The sequence below is a fragment of the Terrapene carolina genome, unplaced genomic scaffold (genome assembly GCF_002925995.2).
Source record: "Terrapene carolina triunguis isolate 2854851 unplaced genomic scaffold, T_m_triunguis-2.0 Scaffold838, whole genome shotgun sequence".
NCBI classification, from domain to species: Eukaryota; Metazoa; Chordata; order Testudines; family Emydidae; genus Terrapene; species Terrapene triunguis.
Window position 1 is genome coordinate 5,984,509 of NW_020665189.1, and position 21,528 is coordinate 6,006,036.

General features: G+C 43.4%; 1 protein-coding gene across 1 annotated transcript in view; it reads left to right on the plus strand.

The window, feature by feature from the left end:
- Positions 1-502: 502 nt before the first annotated feature.
- DNAJC18 (DnaJ heat shock protein family (Hsp40) member C18) overlaps positions 503-21,528 on the plus strand; it is a 33,558-nt gene continuing 12,532 nt past the window's right edge. The window contains exons 1-7 of the mRNA XM_024193998.3: positions 503-573; positions 2,033-2,216; positions 4,165-4,310; positions 8,125-8,310; positions 15,875-15,987; positions 17,548-17,657; positions 19,468-19,640. Coding sequence (XP_024049766.2) covers positions 537-573; positions 2,033-2,216; positions 4,165-4,310; positions 8,125-8,310; positions 15,875-15,987; positions 17,548-17,657; positions 19,468-19,640 — 949 coding nt within the window. The 5' untranslated portion in view covers positions 503-536. The remainder of the gene's footprint in view (positions 574-2,032; positions 2,217-4,164; positions 4,311-8,124; positions 8,311-15,874; positions 15,988-17,547; positions 17,658-19,467; positions 19,641-21,528) is intronic.

Here is a 21,528-nt window from a genome sequence, read left to right on the forward strand (position 1 = left end):
CTCCTAAGAGCTGCAGTGCAGTGCTTCCTCTGAGCCAAGCCATACAAGACTAAACCGCAGCGCCTAGCGCCAGCACAAGGAAGGGATGCTGCGAATAACCAGCTGCAGCCACCCCCGAGGAGCTGCCCCAGAGGTTGCAGGCCCATCTCAGTGCTCCCAGCACTGTGGGGCAAGCCGAGGGGCTGAGGCCTTCACCGAGGGGCAGGCGCTGTGCGGCACCAGGCTGGTTGTCGACCCGGTGCCACAGACCTGATGGCTGGCTGGGGGGTTGAGTTTACAGCGTCTCTATTACGTCAATGAGCGTTTCCGTGACGCCATCGCCTATTTCGATGACGTCGCCATTCGCTCACGGCGGCGGCAGGGGACCAGCACCCCACGCGTCTAACGCCTTCCCTGCCCCCAGCCGCGCGGGGCCCCTGGGTACTGTAGTCCAGCCGCAGGACTACAGTACCCAGGGGGCCCCGCGCCACGCCCCCTCTGCCGGCGCCGCAGTAACGCCGGGTCCCGCTCCCGTCCCCCTCCTCCGCCCGAACAACATGGCGGGGCTGGGCAGCGGGGAGCGCTGGGCCGAAGGTAGCGAGCGCCGCGGCACTTGGCAGCGGCTGAGGGAGCTCGGGGGGCTAGGCAGGGAGGGGGCATTGTGGGGGCTGGGCAGGGAAAGCAGTGGGGAGGGGCTGGGCAAGGAGCGGGGAGGTGGCACTGTGGGGGCTGGGCAGGGATTGGGGAGGGGAAGGGGGTTGGTAGGGAGTGCGGAGGGGAGGGGGCATTGTGGGGGCTGGGCAGGGAAAGGAGTGGGGAGGGGAGGGTGCTGGGCAGGGAGGGGGGATGAGGTTACTGTGGGAGTTGAGGAAGGGCCTTGGGCTTGAAGTTGCATTACATTTTTCTCTGCATACCGTTTTGTGCAATCTAGCCCTGAAGCTGTAGTTTCCAGTCCATGCATCATTTATATTATTCTGCACTATTATTATGTGCAATTTGTATTTGGTTCTTGCTTTGTTGATATAACTGGTGAACTTTCTCCTTTGTTTTCTCTGTTACTTGCTTTGTGTAATGTGTTTCTCAGATACAGCACACACACAAAAAAGACCCCCATTAAAGATAATACATGGATAATGCTGTGATGAAAGATGAATTTTTCTTTCATGGATTTTTGTATGTGAAAAGATGTTTCCATTAGAATGAATATTGAGATTATTTATGCAGGATATTATCACAACACCAATTTAACCTTGAATTCCTTTATTAAATACAAAGGCTGACTGATAGTTATACAGTTTCTCTAAACATGCCTAAATAATAAGCAATGTACTACTCCAAACAGTAACAAAACATTTATAAGCATTTGATCAAGATAGTTACAAATGGGCTAAACCCAGGGATGCTTAGACCCATACTGGGCCACTCCAATGTGGTCAGGCAGGTATTAGCAATGAACCCTTTAAGAGCTTCCTTTTTTTTTTATACTCTTTAACAAACAAGTGATGTCCTTGCCAATTGCTGACTTCAGTGAAAAATTGATTTGAGGCAGTTCTCCCTTATTTGAAGTCTTAATCCAGATAAAGTTTCCAACCTCCTTTTTTCTGAAGGCCTTTCCTCCATGCCTCTCTCCCTCCTCCTAGCTGACTAGCAGTTTTTCCTTTGCATCTGAGTTCATGTAGGCCCCAATTTTTGAGAACACTGATAAATGGGGTGAGAAGGTCCATGTTGGTTATTTTAAAGACAGTTTCTTTGTCTTATTTAAAACCATCTACAGTCACCACTATTGATCAGAGGCCTTTTTAGGAACTTTCCCTTATTTCATTCTTTGAACGAGGCATCCTCCCTCCTTCATTCCTGCTGGCCTTATAGCTTGTTACTTTCAAGATCTTTCTTTTACTTGCTAGTTAGGGCCTTTCTTTACAACACATTTCTTTAACCAGATTTATGCTAACTTTAATTCTCTAATTTTATGTTTATTGTACAGTGAAACATGCAATGATATGTCACTGCATTTTTGGTAATACATTCATAACAGGAACATGTTGCTTTGCAGCCTTAATTGACGCGATCAGAAGGAATGCATGCCCAACAGAGGAAAACAGTGAGAGTTCTGACTTCTGTGCTTGCAGTGACTGTATGAGAGGGAAGAAGGAGAAGTGCAACAATGAGAGGGGTCAAGCAGGCTCTGGAGAAGCTAGTATGACTTACACAGAGGAGCAGTTATATGGGGTACAAAGGTGAACAAACTATTTTCAGTAAACCCTACATTAAATTGTATTGGCAGAGGGAAAAGTCTCACGTTCGTGATCTTTTAGTAACCAAATGTCAACTGCAAAGCTGCTGTAGTCCTGAGCAGCTAATGTGCACTTGTGGTCTGACTGAATGGTGTTTATGGCGGTTGTGGGTGCTCTGCACCTTTTGAAAATTGGGCCCTTTTATTATAAGTATCTCTGAGTGGTGAAATCTGCAGTATCAACTATATTCTGAACTTTAATTTAAACTTCCTTGAGGTGTTATGGGTTTAAGTCACAAATAATGAACAGTTATATCTATTATGAATATCTGTATTTAGTATCTAGTCAGTTTAAACTATGGAGCCATCATAATCATAGGAGGAATATGCATAATAATAGGTGATTAACAAAAGTTGCTGTATATGAAAAGAATGTCAGTCACTGTGCCTTCCTAAATTTAAATGTGAATGTTTACTAAAAATACTGCAACCAATTTATCCATATTGTAATCTAAAAAGTTAGCAAAAGATCATTTAAAAACAGCTGTTTTTTTAAAGTTACAGGAGCACAAACATTTCCTTTTTAGATTACTAGGTTTTAAACTTTAAAAGGTAGAACCATTTTTAATTAATTTTTTGTGTCGAGGAGACCTAGCTCTAGCTAAGACTTGAAATTCTAAGTTTCAGCCTAAACTTACTTTTCCAGCTGAAACAGACTCCCTGAAAAGAAGGATTTGATGAAAATAAGCATAACTGTGTGTTCAAATTTAGGCCTTGTTCCTACAGGGACCTCTGCATGGGCAAGACCCCTGTTTCTGTTGACTTCAGTGGGGCACTGTGTGGATGTGTGTGTCCACTGTGTGCAATGATTCACAGGACTGGGGCCCTGCTCATGAAAATGAGGCATGGCTGAGGCAAAGGATAGTATAGTCGAGTATTGTTCACCCTCCTGCATTGTCAGTGCATCTCAGTTTTAGCCCTTCTAGCCCTGAGCTGCTTGAGTAGAGACTGAGGAAGGATGGCTCAGTGGTTAGAGCACTAGTCTGGGTTGTGGGAGACCTGGGTTCAGGTCCTGCTCTGCCATGAACATCCCGTGTAACACGGGGCCAAGTCACTTAGTCTCTCTGTGCCTCAGTTCTCAATCTGTAAAATGGAAATAATAGTGCTTCCCTACCTCACAGAGGTAGTGTGAGCATAAGTGCATTAAAGATTATGAGGTGCTCAGGTACAACATGGATGGGGGCTATATAAGTATCTGAGATAGGCAGACAAACATTGTGGTTTGCACAAATAGAGATGACAATGGGGGACCCATCAAGCTCCTTTTCACTTGTTGATCAATGTCAGGATTTTAAATGTTGTCTTCTCAGGTGAAAGTAATTTAAATAAGCTCTTCTACTGCAAATGATACATGTGCCTGGTTTGCTATTCTATATGAAATGAACCTGGTGCTGTCCAGTTCCTGCTGGCCAGATGTTCAGGTTCCGAAGTTATGTGCATGGTACAAACGGGCACACTAATGGCTTTCTTACCAGGGCAGGCAAGAGATGGATGAACATGGAGACCAAATTACACACCAGCTCTTTAGATCTCCTCCTTTCAGTTGAGGGTTGAGCTGGATTGGTGGGGAAGCTTGTGTTACCTCTGCCTTTGTTGTAACTGCTTTGTGGCTAAACAGATGACTTCAGTTTCTAGGATGCACAACCTGGCACCTTTCTTCAGCACTTACATTTTTACTAAGTGAATTTTAAGTGATACACATGACCCCATCCCTGAGACAGAACTCTGATTCCTCATGCTTCTTAGCAACATACAGTCTCTCTCTGCTGCTGCTTTTTTCTCACCTATGTTAAGTGCTGTCTATTTGGTTCCTTGTAAAATTTTCTCTCAACTGTATTGTAGGAAGAGGCATGCAGATAATAATAATAAAAAAAAAAATTGTCTCTTTTCAGAATAAAGAAGTGTAGCAATTATTATGAAATTTTGGGAGTTGAGAGAGATGCCAATGAGGAGGATTTGAAGAAAGCTTATCGAAAACTGGCCCTTAAATTTCACCCTGACAAGAACTGTGCTCCTGGAGCAACAGACGCTTTTAAAGGTATGTGAGATGAAGTGGGGTTTATTTTAAAAAGAATTTTCCAGCAAGGCTTGCTTCAGTCTATGGCAATGCACCCTGGCTGAAGACTTCATAGAAACACAGGCAGCTTATAATTTTCATAGGCGATGGTAGGATGCATACAGTTTTCTTCATAAAATCCCACAGCTGCCTGACAAAGAGTTGTCTTTGTTAGGAGGAGTTTCAAAGTACAGACCTCTGTGAGAAGCAGGATAGTAGTAAAATGAAAAGGCATCCTAAATCCCTTTGAAGTTTCACAGTGGTGTTTAAGCAGTATTGTTTGTAACAATAGCCCTCGTCCATTTGATCAACAGTTTCCCTGGTTGTCTAATCACCTATTGTTCTGTATGTGGCCATGGAGGGGATGGACAAGTCCTGTTCCTCCCCAGCCTGGCAGAGACTTGCAGCGAGGAGCCCCCCAGCAGGGGTGCTCCCAGAGCAGCATGGGGAGATCAGATTTCACGGGGAAGGGCTTATTTTACTATCTATGACATGTTTTTCACGGCTGTGAAATTGGTAGGGCCCTAATTATGAGTTAAAAATCATGAAAACATTGAAAGTTTTTGAGTGTATTATTCTGATTCTCTGAATTTTATACAAAGATTATAAAAACAACAAGGAGTCTGGTGGTACCTTAAAGACTAACAGATTTATTTGGGCATAAGCTTTCGTCATGACTCTATGCATCTGAAGAAGTGAGGTTTTTACCCACGAAAGCTTATGCCCAAATAAATCTGTTAGTCTTTAAGGTGCCACCAGACTCCTTGTTGTTTTTGTAGATACAGACTAACACGGCTACCCCCTGATATTTGATACTAAGATTATATTATCTATATCAACAATCTCAGTATCTAAAGACTTAAATTAAATCTGTTATACGTTCTCTTTTTTATCTTCAAACTATGGCCAGGACTATCTTAACACAGAGCAAAGCCTTGCTTTCAGTTAGCCAGTATTAAGATAGAGAAGTACGGTCTCGCATGATATTCTTATCGACAAACTAGGCAAATACAATTTAGATGGGGCTACTATAAGGTGGGTGCATAACTGGCTGGATAACCGTACTCAGAGAGTTGTTATTAATGGTTCCCAATCCTGCTGGAAAGGCATAACGAGTAGGGTTCCGCAGGGGTCTGTTTTGGGACCGGCTCTGTTCAATATCTTCATTAACGACTTAGATATTGGCATAGAAAGTACGATTATTAAGTTTGCGGATGATACCAAACTGGGAGGGATTGCAACTGCTTTGGAGGACAGGGTCATAATTCAAAATGATCTGGACAAATTGGAGAAATGGTCTGAGTTAAACAGGATGAAGTTTAACAAAGACAAATGCAAAGTGCTCCACTTAGGAAGAAAAAATCAGTTTCACACATACAGAATGGGAAGAGACTGTCTAGGAAGGAGTACGGCAGAAAGGGATCTAGGGGTTATAGTGGACCACAAGCTAAATATGAGTCAACAGTGTGATGCTGTTGCAAAAAAAGCAAACATGATTCTGGGATGTATTAACAGGTGTGTTGTGAGCAAGACACGAGAAGTCATTCTTCCGCTCTACTCTGCTCTGGTTAGGCCTCAGCTGGAGTATTGTGTCCAGTTCTGGGCACCGCATTTCAAGAAAGATGTGGAGAAATTGGAAAGGGTCCAGAGAAGAGCAACAAGAATGATTAAAGGTCTTGAGAACATGACCTATGAAGGAAGGCTGAAAGAATTGGGTTTGTTTAGTTTGGAAAAGAGAAGACTGAGAGGGGACATGATAGCAGTTTTCAGGTATCTAAAAGGGTGTCACAAGGAGGAGGGAGAAAACTTGTTCACCTTAGCCTCTGAGGATAGAACAAGAAGCAATGGGCTTAAACTGCAGCAAGGGAGGTCTAGGTTGGACATTAGGAAAAAGTTCCTAACTGTCAGGGTGGTTAAACACTGGAATAAATTGCCTAGGGAGGTTGTGGAATCTCCATCTCTGGAGATATTTAAGAGTAGGTTAGATAAATGTCTATCAGGGATGGTCTAGACAGTATTTGGTCCTGCCATGCGGGCAGGGGACTGGACTCGATGACCTCTCGAGGTCCCTTCCAGTCCTAGAATCTATGAATCTAAGACATGAAGTTGCAAAGTTGTTGGGGTTTTTTTGGGCTGGGGGTTGGTTTTCAGTGTAAATTTGCCTATGAAAAATGTATTTCAAATAGCATTAAGGTGGTACAAAAGTTCTAAATTTTAAAATCAAACTTCAATGTTCTTTACTTGCATTAATATTTAGATACCTTGAACATTAGGAAAAAGTATATGAACACAACTTTCCAAGAAAAAGTTATTGCAGACTTGAGTTTGTTGCTGCAGCTATTTGACCTTCAGAAATTAATAGCTAAAGATGTTGGTGTGTTCTGGGAGACATGGTGGCTTGGTAATAAAATATGGGGTCTTTCATCTTTGGGGCACTAGTTTAGAGCCAGCTCAGGTGGCTAGTGATGAGGTCATTGTCAGCTGACTAGCTGTATGGTGGCCAATGTGAAACAATTCTCATATTTCAGGTCCTGGTAGACACCTAAGTGTATCAGTTTGTACCTTTATTTTCAGTCTCAGTGAAGTGGTTACAGATTGAATAGAAATGGCCATGGACATCAAACTGGTCTATTGGTGGCTCTTTCAGGTCAGAGTTGAGACGTGTAGAGGAGAGGGGAAACTGCCAGTGATGTACTTATTCTATGAAGAGAGGCTTTCATTCTCCACGGCTATCTCAGTGCTAAACATAGTACGGCTAGTGGATTGCCTTTGGCATTAAAAAGCAAATTGGACAATTTTGAAAGCTACCACTTATTAATATAAAGGCAATTATTGTAAATTCCTTGATCCTTATTTGAGAATTTGTTTCCCAAATGTTGTGATCGAGCCCTATTCTTGATAGTCTCTCAGGTGACTGGTGGAACTCCCCTAGCTCAAAACTGTGCCTTTGAATGGGGTTGCCAGCAAGTGGCCATTTGTAAGATAATGGCCATCCCTCACCTTACCCTCCGTTCCTTTCTTTCCTCTGGTGCATGAGATCACTCTAACCCTGCTGCCATTCTCACTTAGCCCTCTGTGGTATGCTGTACTCGCAATTGCACTTGTTTAACTAAGGCCTTGTCTTCACTAGGAAAAAAAATATATTTTTAACCCATGCTAAGCTAACCTGTGTTACAAGTCTAGTGAAGACAAGGCAGTTGTAACCTTTCAGCTGATTGAGGTAAATCCTAGAGGAGCATAGTGTTTATCTTGTCCAACTCGTAGGAATGTAACACAAGTTAACTTAACACAAAGTTAAAAGTACACATCCTACAGGAAGGATGCAATGTCATGTAATTAACCATATGGTGTGTGGACACACACTCTGTCTAAAGCCTACCATGTCACTAACTGGTTTCGGACTTGGTAAAAAGCTGTATTGTCACTCAGCCCTTTAACAGATTTCCAGAATAGTCTCTTCCCCAGTTTTCTGAGTATTTTCAACCCTTCAGTATGCTACAGGAGATGTTTTAACTTCCTGCTTCTATCCAAGATGAGTGAGCAGCTTTCATCAGTGCTAATACCAGTATCCATAAGAATAACTGAAAGGAGCACTCACTTTGCTTTACGAATAACACCTCCAATGGACATCGAGTCTCTCTGTCCAGATGGTTGTGTGTTACACTTTGTCCAACAGAAAATGTGCCTTTATCAACTTGTTGCTACTCATCTTATAAAATTCAGCTTATGAAAGGCATATTGACTCGAAAAGATTGCATGAAGTAAATGTGTAATATTGCTCTCTCTTGTTCTGCAGCAATAGGCAATGCTTTTGCCATTCTGAGCAACCCTGAAAAACGATTACGATATGATCAATTTGGGGATGAGCAAGAGACTTTCAGCACTCCCCGGGCTAGGAATTATGATTATTACAGGGAATTTGAAGCAGACATCACACCAGAAGAAATATTCAACATGTTTTTTGGTGGGCACTTCCCTACAGGTCAGTGTTCTGTCTATAGTGTCTTTGAAGTGTAAAGAGTTGGAAAGTTAGCTTTATTTGATACTGCTCAAGAACCTAAGGCCATGTCTACACTACACAGCTAACTCAACATAGACAGCTTACATCAACCTTACTGTGGAGGTTTATGCACTGCAATGTTCCTCCCGCTGATTTAACTCTCTTGCTACGCTGACATCATAAAACCATCTCGACATTAGCTTCACAAATGTTATGCAGAGCACAGCAGGCTGCTATGACCATGGCAATTTTTCTTCATTCGGGTCTAACCTGCCAAAAAAGCAGCGCCAACGACCCTTTAATCGGCCAAATGCACATTCAACAGTCATTCTACACCTGCTGAACCTGTTGTTGAAGTGCTTCTTGCTGCAGTCAAGGTTTCTGGTGTATGGCTTCATAAGTCATGGGAGCAAGGGGTTGGCTGGGTCTCCAAGGATCACTATTGGCATTTCCACATCCCCAGTTAGAATCTTCTGGTCTGGAAAGAAACTCCCTGCTTGCAGCTTTCTGTACAGGCCAGTGTTCCTGAAGATAAATGCATCATGCACCTTCCCTGACCACCATGCGTTGATGTTGGTGAAATGATCCATCACAGTATGCAGTACCATAGAAAAGTAGCTCTTTCTGTTGTTGTACTCCATTGCAAGGTGGTCTGGGGCCAAAATGGGGATATGCATGCCATCTATCACCCTGCCGCAGTTAGGGAATCCATTGCCACAAAGCCATCCACTATTTCCCGCACGTTGCCAAGAGTCACAGACAGTTGTAGCAGGAGGCGATTAATGGCCCTGCACACTTGTATCGCTACAACCCCCCTGGTGGACTTCTGTTTCGCAACTGATTGGTAGCAGTGTGGAGTTGCCAGCTTCCACACAGCAATCACCACTCGCTTCTCCACTGTTAGGGCAGCTCTCATTTTGGTGGTCTCGTGCCAGAGGGCAGGGGCGAGCTCCGCACACAGTTCCAGGAAAGTGGCTTTACGCATCCGAAAGTTCTGCAGCCACTGCTCATCATCCCATACCTGCATAACGATGCAATCCCACCACTCAGTGCTTATTTCCTATGCCCAGAACTGACGGTCCACTGTGTGCAGCTGCTCTGTGAATGCCAACATCAATCTTGAATTGTTTCTTTCCATGGCACACAGCAGGGCAGACACCACGGTGTGATCAGATTCGCAGCTCATGAAATACTGCAGTATCAGCCATGTTGTGTTCATAATGCTCATCACAATACTGGAGAGCAGTCCAGGATCCATGCTTTCAGACAGAGATGATGGGCAGGAAGTTTACAGGGGCTGTTGAAAAGTGGTGCAAAACGTAGTAGGAAGCCCATAGAATGATGGGACGGAGAAAACTGCACCATGGGCCACTGAGTCCAGCCCCATGATGCACTGCGATCCCTTCCCAGAACACGTGGCGGCAGATGGTGAGTTGCACAGTGGGATAACTACCCACAGTGCACTGCTCTCTCTGTCAATGCAAGAGCACTAACTGGACGTCACAAGGAGCATTATGTGGATGTGCAAAAGCGGTTTAATTACAGTGGTGGATGATTGTCAACATAACTTAAGTCGACTTAACTTTGTAGTGTAGACATAACCTAACTGTACTTTTCAGAATAGTAAAACCCAATAATGAAAGTGCCAGTTGCTGTTACTCTTTTCTCACTTCTTCCTTTATATGTCTAGCAAAACTCCTGAGATGCGCTATTTTAAATTGAGTTTGTTGACTTCAGATTTTCAGAATGCGAAAACCTACCCTAACCTTGCTTTCTTCACATGTGTTGCTACAACAGCATTCCCACATGGTTCAGTGAACCGTTCATGCTGTTGCTGCTCTGGGGTGGCCAGCCAGCACACTCCCAACCCCTGCCTGTGTCTTCTTGCCTCTTCCGAGAGTTTCTAATAAGCGCTGAGCTCCAGGGTTGAGAACCACTAACGCAGCAAGGGCTGAGGCAGGTTGAATTCCTTGTGGGCTACGTTTTTAACTCCAGCTGTAGTTGGCAAAACTGCCTCTTCTCTCTCCCCATTGCCTGAAGCCAGAAATGGTTTGGAGGTAGGGAGACGGTGTTTATCTCCAGGGATCAGGAGTGTGCTTGCCAACCACATCAACTGTAGTGCTGCTGTCATAGACAGCTCACTGAGGCATTTTCTACACTGGCAAGTTTCTGCGCAGTAAAGCAGCTTTCTGCGGTGTAACTTCCGAGGTTTACACACTGCCAAGTCACTTAGTGTGCAGAAACTGCGCAGTTGCAGCGCTGTAAAAAAACCCACCCTGACGAGAGGCGTACAGCTTTCTGCATTGTGGCTACAGCTCCATGGTGCCAGTGTAGACACCCTGGTCGATTACAGTGCTGCAGCTAGCTTCCAGGAGGTGTCCCACAATGCCTGTTTTCGCCTCTCTGGTCATCGGTTTGAACTGTACTGCCCTGCCCTCAGGTGACCAACCGTGAGCCCCACCCCTTAAATTCCTTGGGAATTTTGAAATTCCCCTTCCTGTTTGCTCGGTGATGCATACAATGGTCTCAGCTCATCTTTCCAGGTGACCATGCCTGCTCCACGCACCAGGCGATCCCCCGCTTGGAGCAGTGCTGAGCTGCTGGACCTCATGAGCATTTGGGGAGAGGAGGCTGTCCAGTCCCAGCTGCACTGCAGCTGTAGGAATTACGATACCTACAGTCAGATTTCATGACAGAAAGGGGCCGTGACCGGGACACACTCTAGGGCAGGTCAAAGTGAAGGAGCTGCAGAGCACCTACTACAAGGCGTGGGAGGCAAACCACTGCTCTGGTGCTGCGCCCACGAGCTGCCAGTTCTACAAAGAGCTGGATGCAATACTCGATGGCAACCCCACCTCCACTGTGAAGGCCTCTGTGGATACTTCGGTGGCTCATGTGCCAGTCAAAAGTGCACCGAGCCAAGAGGAGGAAATCTTGGACAAGGATGTGGGGGGGGAGACCCAGAGGCAGAGGATGACTCGGAGGCCAGAGATGCTTGCAGCCAGGAGCTCTTTTCTACCCCGAAGGAGGCTAACCAGTCACAGCTGTCGGAGATTGGCAAAGCGCAAACAGAAGAGGAAGCCCCTGGTAAGTGGCTTTGATTTGGGGAATCGCTGAAGCGAGTTGTTGTGAGCAGGAGGGTTGCAGAAAGCAGGTGTGTGTCTGTGTGATGTGCATACCACCACATGCCTAGTCTAAGTAATGGAACAGGGTGTTGATTGACTCCCTCACTTCACGGGAATCTGCCTCAGAGATCTCCAGGAAACGCTCATGGAGATACTGGGCAATCCGCTGCCGCAGGTTCTTTGGCAGAGCTGCTTTGTTTCTTGCCCCATTAAGGGTACCTTTCCCACGCCACTCTGCCGTCACTGGGGAGGATCATTGCTGCACACAGGCGAGCTGCATAAGGGCCAGGGCGGAAGCCACAGTCTTGGAGAAGACCCTCCTTTGATTCCCTGCTCGCCCTCAGCAGCGAGATATCTTCCATAATGAACACAGCCTGTGGAAAATGGGGGGACAGTAATGATTGTAAGGTCCCCCCTACAGTGCTGGCTCTCCCCAAGAGCCACATGCCCAGTATACAGCACGGTCCTGGAACACTGATTTCCCCTACCCCTGAGGTTACTCACCATTTTGGGGGTCTTGTGTCTCGTGTGCTTGCCTGACGTCAGCCAGTTAGTGACAGGTATGTGAATAGTGGTTGTGTTTTAAGTCGCTGAATCAGTGGTCTGTGTGTTGCAAACAATACTGCTTTCTGTAAAATGTTACATTTTGGCTTCACAGATATGACCTTGGGAGCCCAGCCTCCCTCTTTGTTATCGTCAGCTGAACGGCTGCGCAGAATTAGGAAGTGGCCTCAAAGAACTAAAGAGGATTTTCTGTGTGATGTCATGATGCACTCCGCGGCTGAAAAACAAGTATTGAAGGAGTGGTGGGACAGCGAGAAGGGGGACTGAAAGGAGAATGTGGCGCGCCAGAACGAAGCCATGAAGCGGCTCTTAAAGGTTATGGAGCATCTAGGTGGTCTGGTGCCAGCATTGGAATGTGCGTGCCATCTATTGCCCCTCTGCAGTTAGGGAAGCCCATTTGTGCAAAGCCATCCACAATGTCACGCACGTTGCCCGGAATCATGGTCTTTTGGAGCAGGATACGATTAATGGCCCTGCACACTTCTGTCAACACCAGTCTAATGGCCAACTTTCCCACTCCGAACTGGTTAGCGAACGATCGGTAACAGTCTGGAGTAGCCAGCTTCCACAGTGCAATTGCCACACACTTCTCCAACGGCAGGGCAGCTCTCATTCTCATGGCCTTGCGCCGCAGGGCTGGGGCGAGCTCATCACACAGTCCCAAGAATGTGGCTTTCCTCATCCAAAAGTTCTGCAGCCACTGCTCATCATCCCAGACGTGCATTGATGATGTGATCCAACCACTCAGTGCTTGTTTCCCGAGCCCAAAATCAACGTTCTGCTGTAGTCAGCACCTCTGTGAATGCCACGAACAATCTCGTGTCATAGCTGGTACGCATGGAGAGATCAATATTGAACTCCTCTTGCCTTTGTAGTTTAAGGAATAACTCCACTCCACTCGTGATGTTTTAGTGAGAGCAAGCAGCATATTGGTCAACAGTATGAGATCCATTCCTGCGTGCAGTACACAAACCATTGAAAGATGGTGCCAAATGCAGGCAGAAGCACAGGGATTGCTGGTATGTGAAGCAATGCATTACGGGGCATTGGGACAGGACCCAGGATGCCCCATGACCCCCTCCGCCTTCCCACAACTCCTAGCGGCAGAAGAGGAAGAGATGCTCTGTGGGATAGCTGCTCAGAGTGCACTGCTCCAAATACCGATGCAAGTGCCACAAGTGTGAACATGCTTTTGCGCAGGCAGCTGACTGTGTGAACACACAACAGCGGTTTCCCTTCAGCGCTCTCTGTGCGGCGATGTAACTGCCGGCACTGTAACTCTGCCAGTGTAGCGATACCCTGAGTATATGCAGATGTGCCATGACAGCTGCTGTGATATACTGCATGACCAGCCGTGATGTGTTCATAACAGTGACCACAACAGTAGAAAGCAGTGCAGGCTCTGGGTGCACAGTAAACAGGGGCCATTGAAAAACACCACAAAACACAGTTGGAAGCCCATGGAATGGTGGGACGGGAAAAAATGAGTCGGGACATTGAGCCCACACCCAGGATGCACTGCGATCCACTCCGCCATTCCACAACTCCTAGCTGCAGAAGATAGCGAGTAGCATAGTAGGATAGTTACCCATAGAGCACTGCTATCACTTTTGATGCTAAAGCACCAACTATGGATGTGCTCCACCAACAAAAGGAGCATTGTGTGAACATGCACAAGCGATGTAATTATACCAGTTTTTGATCATTGGCGTAACTTGCATAAAAAAAAACTCTGTAGTGTAAACAAGGCCTAAGTGAGGGTGTTGCAGATTTTGTGGCAAAGAAAAATAAGGGAGAACAGGGATTTTCATTACAACTCCCTATTAAAACTAAATAGCTATGACTTTAGAACACTTTTTCCTTCCTATTTGCTATACGACTAAACATCTTCCTTGCAATTCTTTTGCAAAGCAGAAATGGTGTATGCTTTGCCTACTTCCAAGCTTAAACAAAGCTTAAAACTGTTTTGATATTAAAACCAAATCATAACTTCCTCCAAAAAAACTTTTGAGATGAACTTTCTATACTTTTTCCTAGCTCAAAGGTTATTTTTCTCTTTAATTGAGGAAAATCAATTCAATTGTTTTGGTGCACATGAACAAATCCCATATGCACCAAAACAGTTGTAAGCTGCAGCATAGGCTTTTGGGGAATTGGAGTTGAAAACCTTTGGAGATGAGCAAAACTACAGCTCCACACCTAACTTTTTCTTATGCTGATAGGGTATTCTGCGTGACGGTCCTGAGATCCTGGAACTTGCTCCCTCCACTTTGTCTGAAATATTATGAACTTGATGACCTGTGCATGCTACAAAAGCCACTTATTTAATCGGGTTTTGGAGAGATGGAAGATATGGACCCAGAGGCATTAGGGGGTGGAAAGGAACATTTCTGTTCCTTTCCATTTGCTGGCCAACTGAGCCCTGGTCTATACTTAAAAATTTAGATCAACCCCAGAATGCCGTAGTTAAGCTGACCATACTTCCAGCGTGATGCGGCGAGGTTGACGAAAGAATTCTTCTGTCAACCTAGCTGCTGCTGCCTCAGGGAGGCAGATTACCACCACTGACAGAAAGACCACTTCTGCTGATGTAGGAAGTGTCTGCGCTACGGTGCTACCGTGGCATAGCTGTAGCACTGCAACTGTGCCGCTGTAGTGCCCAGAGTGTAGACATGCCCTGAGTTAATTTGTTACTGTTTGTTTAATGCTGCAAGTAGGCTGAGTTTATGGTACCAATGGGATGTTTTTTAATGCTGCTGGATGATCATTATGGTGTTGCAAGTAATTGGCCTCAAGCTTTGTGTATGGGCATTTTGATATTTAGACTTTAATAAATGAAAGTCAAGAATTTATTTTAAGTTCAGTTTCTTGTAACAATGTTATCCTGCCCATGTTTGTAAAGTGCTTTGAGAACCTTGGATAAAGGATGTTATAGAAGTGTAAAGTTATATTAATTTCATGCAGGCTTAAAGATGGAGTCGTATTTCTGTGATCCTGATTAGGACAAACATTTTTAATTTGGAGCCTCTACTACAAAAGAGTCCTGAATTAAAAAGGAAAGAGCATAGCTATTCCGGTGTTCATGTAATGTAAAATCCATAGCTTTAAAAATTGGTAGAGCTTTTTAACAGCATCATTCTGATCAAAGTAGCTTGTGCTTCTTTCTTCCTCCATCTTAGAAGTTCTAAAATAAATCAGCTATATACTGTGTCTCTCTTTAGCCTACAAGAAAAGGAAATCCTGAATTGTATTCTTTATCAAGAAGGTACTTCTCCTTGATCTCTTCTCTCATTACAAAATCCTTAATGAGGCAATAAAGAGCTCAAAGAAAGAGAACAGAAATGAGTACAGCAGGGCAAATTTAGTAATTAAGAGCAGCCTAATTTATGGACTGAATGATAAAGCCTGTTACTTATATTTAGAGCCTCAGGTTCCCACGCAAAATAGTCTCTCAAGAGGACATGTTAAAACTCATGTGACAGCAAGAGTTGCAGTATAAAAACCCCAATGGGTCTCTGTTTTGTTTTTTGTTTTTGTTTTTAGAAAATTAATTGAGATGGTTTTGCACCAAGTTTTGCTTTGCCTTTTGTTGTTGTTGTTTTTCTTAAACATTCCCTTTCTCTTGGCACACCAATGCCCCAACATGCTGCATGACGGCTAGCTCCCATGTGCTGTTTTGGAATTTCAATTCTGAGGTGTATTATTTGAAGTTTATAACCTGGCCTCTCATGACTATGCTTGGTAACTCAGGCCATTTACTGTAAGGTGGGATAGCCAGCTAGAATTTCTGAGGAATAATAGATGCCTGCAATTGAATGAAAATGGCTAGTTCACCTCTTTGGGGTTTTTTAATACAGGAAATATTCATATGTTTTCAAATGTAACACCAGACGCCCACTATTATCGGCGGCGACACCGAAATGAGAGAGCCTGGACGCAGGACAAAGAGGAGGAAGAGAACAGGCCTCAGGTACTGTGGGAGGAAGCTGTTAGCTTTAAATATTGATCATGGCTACAGTGGGCGCATTTCAAGTTCATATGGGTTTCAGTAGTGTTCCCTATACAGTAGAACCTCAGAGTTACGAACACCAGAGTTACAAACTGACCAGTCAACCACACACCTCATTTGGAACCAGAAATATGCAACCAGGCAGCAGCAGAAACAAACAAACAAAAAAACAATACAGTACACTACTGTGTTAAATGTAAACTACCAAAAAAAAAAAACCAAAGAAAAGTTAAAAAAAAAAATTTGACAAGGTGAGGAAACTGTGCTTGTTTAATTTAAATTAAGATGGTTAAAAGCAGCATATTTCTTCTGCATAGTGAAGTTTCAAAGCTGTATTAAGTCAATGTTCAGTTATAAACTTTTGAAAGAACAACCATAATGTTTTGTTCATAGTTATGAACATTTCAGAGTTACAAACAACCCGTTCCTGAGGTGTTTGTAACTCAGGTTCTACAGTTCTTAAAATGGGGAATGCCTCTAGAACCAGTAATATTTTTACAATCAGAATGGACTTTTTATGTGGGACCACTGTACTTGTCTCTTTATTTGCTACTTCCAAAATGTATCTTATTGTGGGGGGGACTCAGAAAAGAGCTATGGTCTTTCATCAGTTGAAATGGATCAGTAGTGGCTGAAAATCATTACCATCCAGTGTCAGTTGTGTAGCCTAATGGGAAATATGTTTGTGGTGTGGACAGACAAGTGTTCATATCACATACGGTTGCAGTGAACATTCTTGTTGGTAATCTTGATACAGACACCAAGGACTGAATAGCTACAGACTGCTTTCTGCGCTTCCCCTTAAAAGCCAAAGTTGAGGCAGGTGGGCAGGACAGTGTAAAAAGAAACTTACGCTGTTACTGTCCGGGCTGTTAGTTTTATGGAGTAACAGAAGACTTTTGTCCCTAGAGCCATCACTGTTTCACTTGCACTAAATTCACTTACTTTGAAAAACATATTCAAACAAATAAAAGAAAATACACATATCTAATTCCAAATTGCACTATGTATTGTTTATTAACCTGTAACATTCTTAAGAGTTTCAGTCCTTGGGTAGAAAATAAATAATGTTGTGGATTTGAGAAAAAAACATTGTAAATTTTAGAAACTACAGGGAACCTGTAGATGTAAACTGTATCCAAGCAGGGTGTTCCTTGACCTGCATTGCCTCCTGGCAGCACAGTGTGCACATACTTTTTGAGGAGATAGTTATTTGACTTAAAAATGGAATTGTGCATTAAGGAAACTTTGCGAAAATTTGATTTGGAGAAAACTTATTTATTTATTTATTTGAAATTTAAGTTATTAAAGTATTTTTCTAATAAAGGTAATTTTGAAATTTAACTAGTTTGAAATTTAAATGTCACGCTTCTTCTGCTAACTCAAGGGTAGTCTCTGTTCTTGTCTGTTTAACATCTGATGCGTTGTCTGCCTAGAGACCGCTCCTGCCTTTTATGAGCTAGTAGGTCTTATTCCCATCTCTAACTTTTATCATCCACTAACTATGGTTGTCCATTTCAGAATACGTACTCTGCATTTATTCAGTTGCTGCCGGTTTTGGTGATCATAGTTTTGTCAGTTATAACTCAGCTGATGGCCACTAATCCACCGTACAGCCTGTTCTACAAATCGTAAGTCCAATTTTTAAAAAACTGTTTATCTGGTCTAGGTTACTTGGAGTGGGGAGGTAGAGGGATGTTGGACTTAATAGAGAATTCACTAACTTTTCCCATCCGGTCTCTGCAGAAAGCATTATCACGTTGTAATTAAGGGACTTTTCAGTGAACTTCTGGGGGTTTTGCTGCCTGCCTTTCCCAGCACTTGTTCCCCTGTACCCCTTCAGCAGGACAGATGCCTGGCAGCCAGGATGCTCAGCATGCAGGAAGGCGTCCACCCCACAGGCTATGCCAGCAGAAGGTGGCTCCTGCTCCAAGATACTGGCAAGCCTGGTGATCAGGAGCCCAGGAGGATGAGCTTTAGTCCATAGGCTCTCCCCAGAGCGCTGCAGAAGGACAATAATGCCAAGGGGGAGCCACTGTGGGAGGGCTTTGCTTTCTGCCTCTGCCTGCCCTCAGCTACATGCTTCCTTTATCTGCAGCTGGGGCTGAGGTGCTTCATGGGGGAAGGAGGAAATTGCCCCTCCTAAATAGCACCCTATTGGGGGTAGCATAATTGGAACTCGCTGATGTTGGGCTCGCATTCTGTCCTTTTTCATGGGGCGTTGTTTTTCAGGCTGTTCCAAAATTCTTATCACTGTTACCACAAGATGTCAGCCTGCATGTTTGGCAGACAGCAAGATACTCCCCCAGTGAGTCTTTTGAGTCGTGCCAATCCCAAGTGAAACACTCCCGGCTGCTCCCAGAATAGGCAGTCCCTCCTGCTGCCTCTGTGCCCTTTGATCCAAGAGAGTCACACTTCAGCCCTGCACATAGGCACATATGCTCTGCCTCTAAACCTTATCTTTAGGAATTAAACTCCATTGTTCTTAATGCAGAGAATAAAACCCTCAGACCTTGTGAGAGAGGAAGAAAAGAGGGTTTTTAATAAACCAAGAAGGAGGGGACAAACCGAACTGTGGAAGGAGGGAGAGGCATGTCAGATGGAGTGTGACCCTCCCTTCTTGGCTGCTTTCTCCTCATCCAAGGCAACAATTCTAAAGATGCAGAGAGAGGAGCCAAGAAGATTAGAAAGAAGAATGTGGTTTAAACCAGTGGAGAAGGCAGAGAGGCTAGCTCCGCACAGCTCCCCTGACTGCAGGGCAGTTTCAAAACATTAGAAAGAAGTGGAACCAGGATCATCCCTTATTCAGAATTCCACAGGATTCTATAATTTGCCCTGGGGTGCCTAAAAAATATTATGTGAGGCAGTGGAAATCTACGTGGAGTGGGCTATATGACTACAGTCACATTGCACCCTCAGATATTTGGCCCTGTGCCCTAAATGCACCCTGAAGACTGCTGTCCTTTCAAGTTTGTCCAGTCATTTCCCACTGATGTTGACAGGAGGCTGCTGGAAAGTGCAGGCAAACAAACAAAGCTGTGTTTGGGCCTTTTTATGTCTTGGAAGTGACTTGACCAAGTTACCAAGAACTCCCCAGAAAAATGCAGTCTCATTAACGCATACTGTACTTGAGTTTGGGCAGTATCAATTCTGAGGCTGCTCCCTTTAGATTCCATTTTTCATTTTAAATCTCTTTAGATATTGTGTCTTCATTGTGTTTTTCTAGCCAGTCATGTTTATTTTATCAGCTGTGTTAGGAAGGTGTAAGGTTGATTATGGAGCAGGGAGATGTGTAATTTCTTTAGCGAATGGTTGAGGGCGCTGTAGTTCTGCAATAGCTGCTGTGAAGAAGTTACAGGTATTTCCTGCTGGGAATATTAACATTCCTTGATATTTCTGAACTGCCTTAAAAACACACTTGTCTCTATGCTGTTTTCACAGGTCCATAGGCCATACCGTCCCTAGAGAAACACAAAACCTGCAGGTGCCTTATTATGTTGATAAAAACTTTGAAAATAGTTATAAAGGAACAGAACTTCAAGAGCTAGAGAAAACCGTTGAAAAGGATTATATAGACTATATCCAGACCAGCTGCTGGAAGGAGAAACAACAAAGTAAGTAATCTTCGTTATTTATAAGTGTGTAGGTACACATCACATAAAGTCAGAGCGTGGCTTTGCTTGAGAAGGTATTTCCATTATAAGCCCTAGGTTACGGGGATATATAACTTTCTAAACCATGAAGAACAGAGCTGCAGCCCATGTGGCATCCTCAGGGCCATACAGGTAGTATTTATATATATGGTGTGGATGCAGCCCACATAACACATAGAGAGCTGCATATGCGGCCCACAGTGGTAAATGTTTAGAACAGTGGTTCTCAGCCTAAATTAACTTTGCCCTGGCTTTTGTCACCTGGTGAATTTGTTGTTGAAAGCTTAACACAGTTCACTTTGGCTGATTTTAAGAGATGAGTTTGAAGTGTTTTTCACCAGTGGACTTTTTTTTTTTCCTTCAGGTGCTTTCTTTTACACTTGAATAACTCAGGGTAGCAATGTTTTAAAAATGAAATCCACCACATTTATTCATCTGATCTTTGACAGATCCAGAAAATTTTTGAAACTGGCATTCACATACCATGTTACTTTGTATCACATTTTAAAGAGACAGAGGCCAAAAGCATGTGCTTATTTGAATGTGCCACCTTTATTTGAGTCTGAGGTCATGTTTTTTACCACAGTCAAGAATTTATTTTACTTTAAGAAAATGCAATGCAAAAAGTGACAATAAAATGTTGAGACTTTAAAATGCACAAAAGTTAGGAAATTCAAAATTATTATTCTCACATCAACCTTAACTTGGTCACATGGCACATATATATTAAAGCATAAACTGTAACACCACATAGTATTTAAGCACTAATATCTGAATTGATGCTGCATAGAACAAAGATACAGTCCTTGTCCCTTTCTTACATTTTAACAAAATATACACATACAAGGGGACCAAGTTATATGGGGAATCACAAGTTTGAATTTCAAGAATTGAAATGACTAGACAAGTGCATAGTAAACTGAAAAAAGAAAAAAACATTTATCATCTTAAGTGTTTTAGTAATAGTAAGTAAACCACTTTCACATGGAAGTTTTTCTTTTTAAGTTGATAGTATCCCTATAAATCTCAACCTGAACATATTTTAACAAACTTTTTACTTTTGATTGATCTCCTGTTATGTCCAGCAATCAGGTCAATATGGCACAAACATTGTAGAGTGCATGCCTTGTCCAAACAATATTTGCTGTATCAACAAAGAGGCAACAACAGTGTTGCCAACTCTGGTAATCTTATCACAAGTTTCATAATATTTGGTGTTTTAAAAAGCCCCAGCTCCTGGATTCATGTGATTTATTTGAGAGACTCAGCTTTCCTTAAAATAAATAAATAAATAAATAAAATCTAGCCATTGTGACTGCAGAGAAAATCTTGAAGGCCCAAAAACCAGAAATCAAGTTAAAAGAACCCAAGATGCATGTAAGTTTGTTTTTTGTTTTTGTTTGTCAAATATCATGATTTTAAAGCTAATATCATGATTTTGAGAGGCCCAACTCATGATTTTTTGGGTACTTGTGGACATAGTACCAGCCTATAGATACAACATGGCTGTCTATGAACTTGAATACGATGATAATGGAGTCTCATGTCAATGTCTATGTACAAGAATTCAGCAAACACTGTAGGTGAACACGTATATGTGAGGCAGACCAATACAGGAACCGCAAACATGGTTACATATGAGACAGACAGGATTATCCTTGAACATTGCTTTTATTCCTTGCTTAGTGCTAGTCTTGTTTTTCACGTAAGGTATTAATGGGCCTTGCTTCAAAGCGTATAACAGTGACATGACAAATCTGCTGCCACTTGGCTTTATTGTGGGCTCTTCCTTCCCAGTTGCTCGGGTCAACTTGATATGCTTTCAACTTTGACTTCAGTGTGTCTTTAT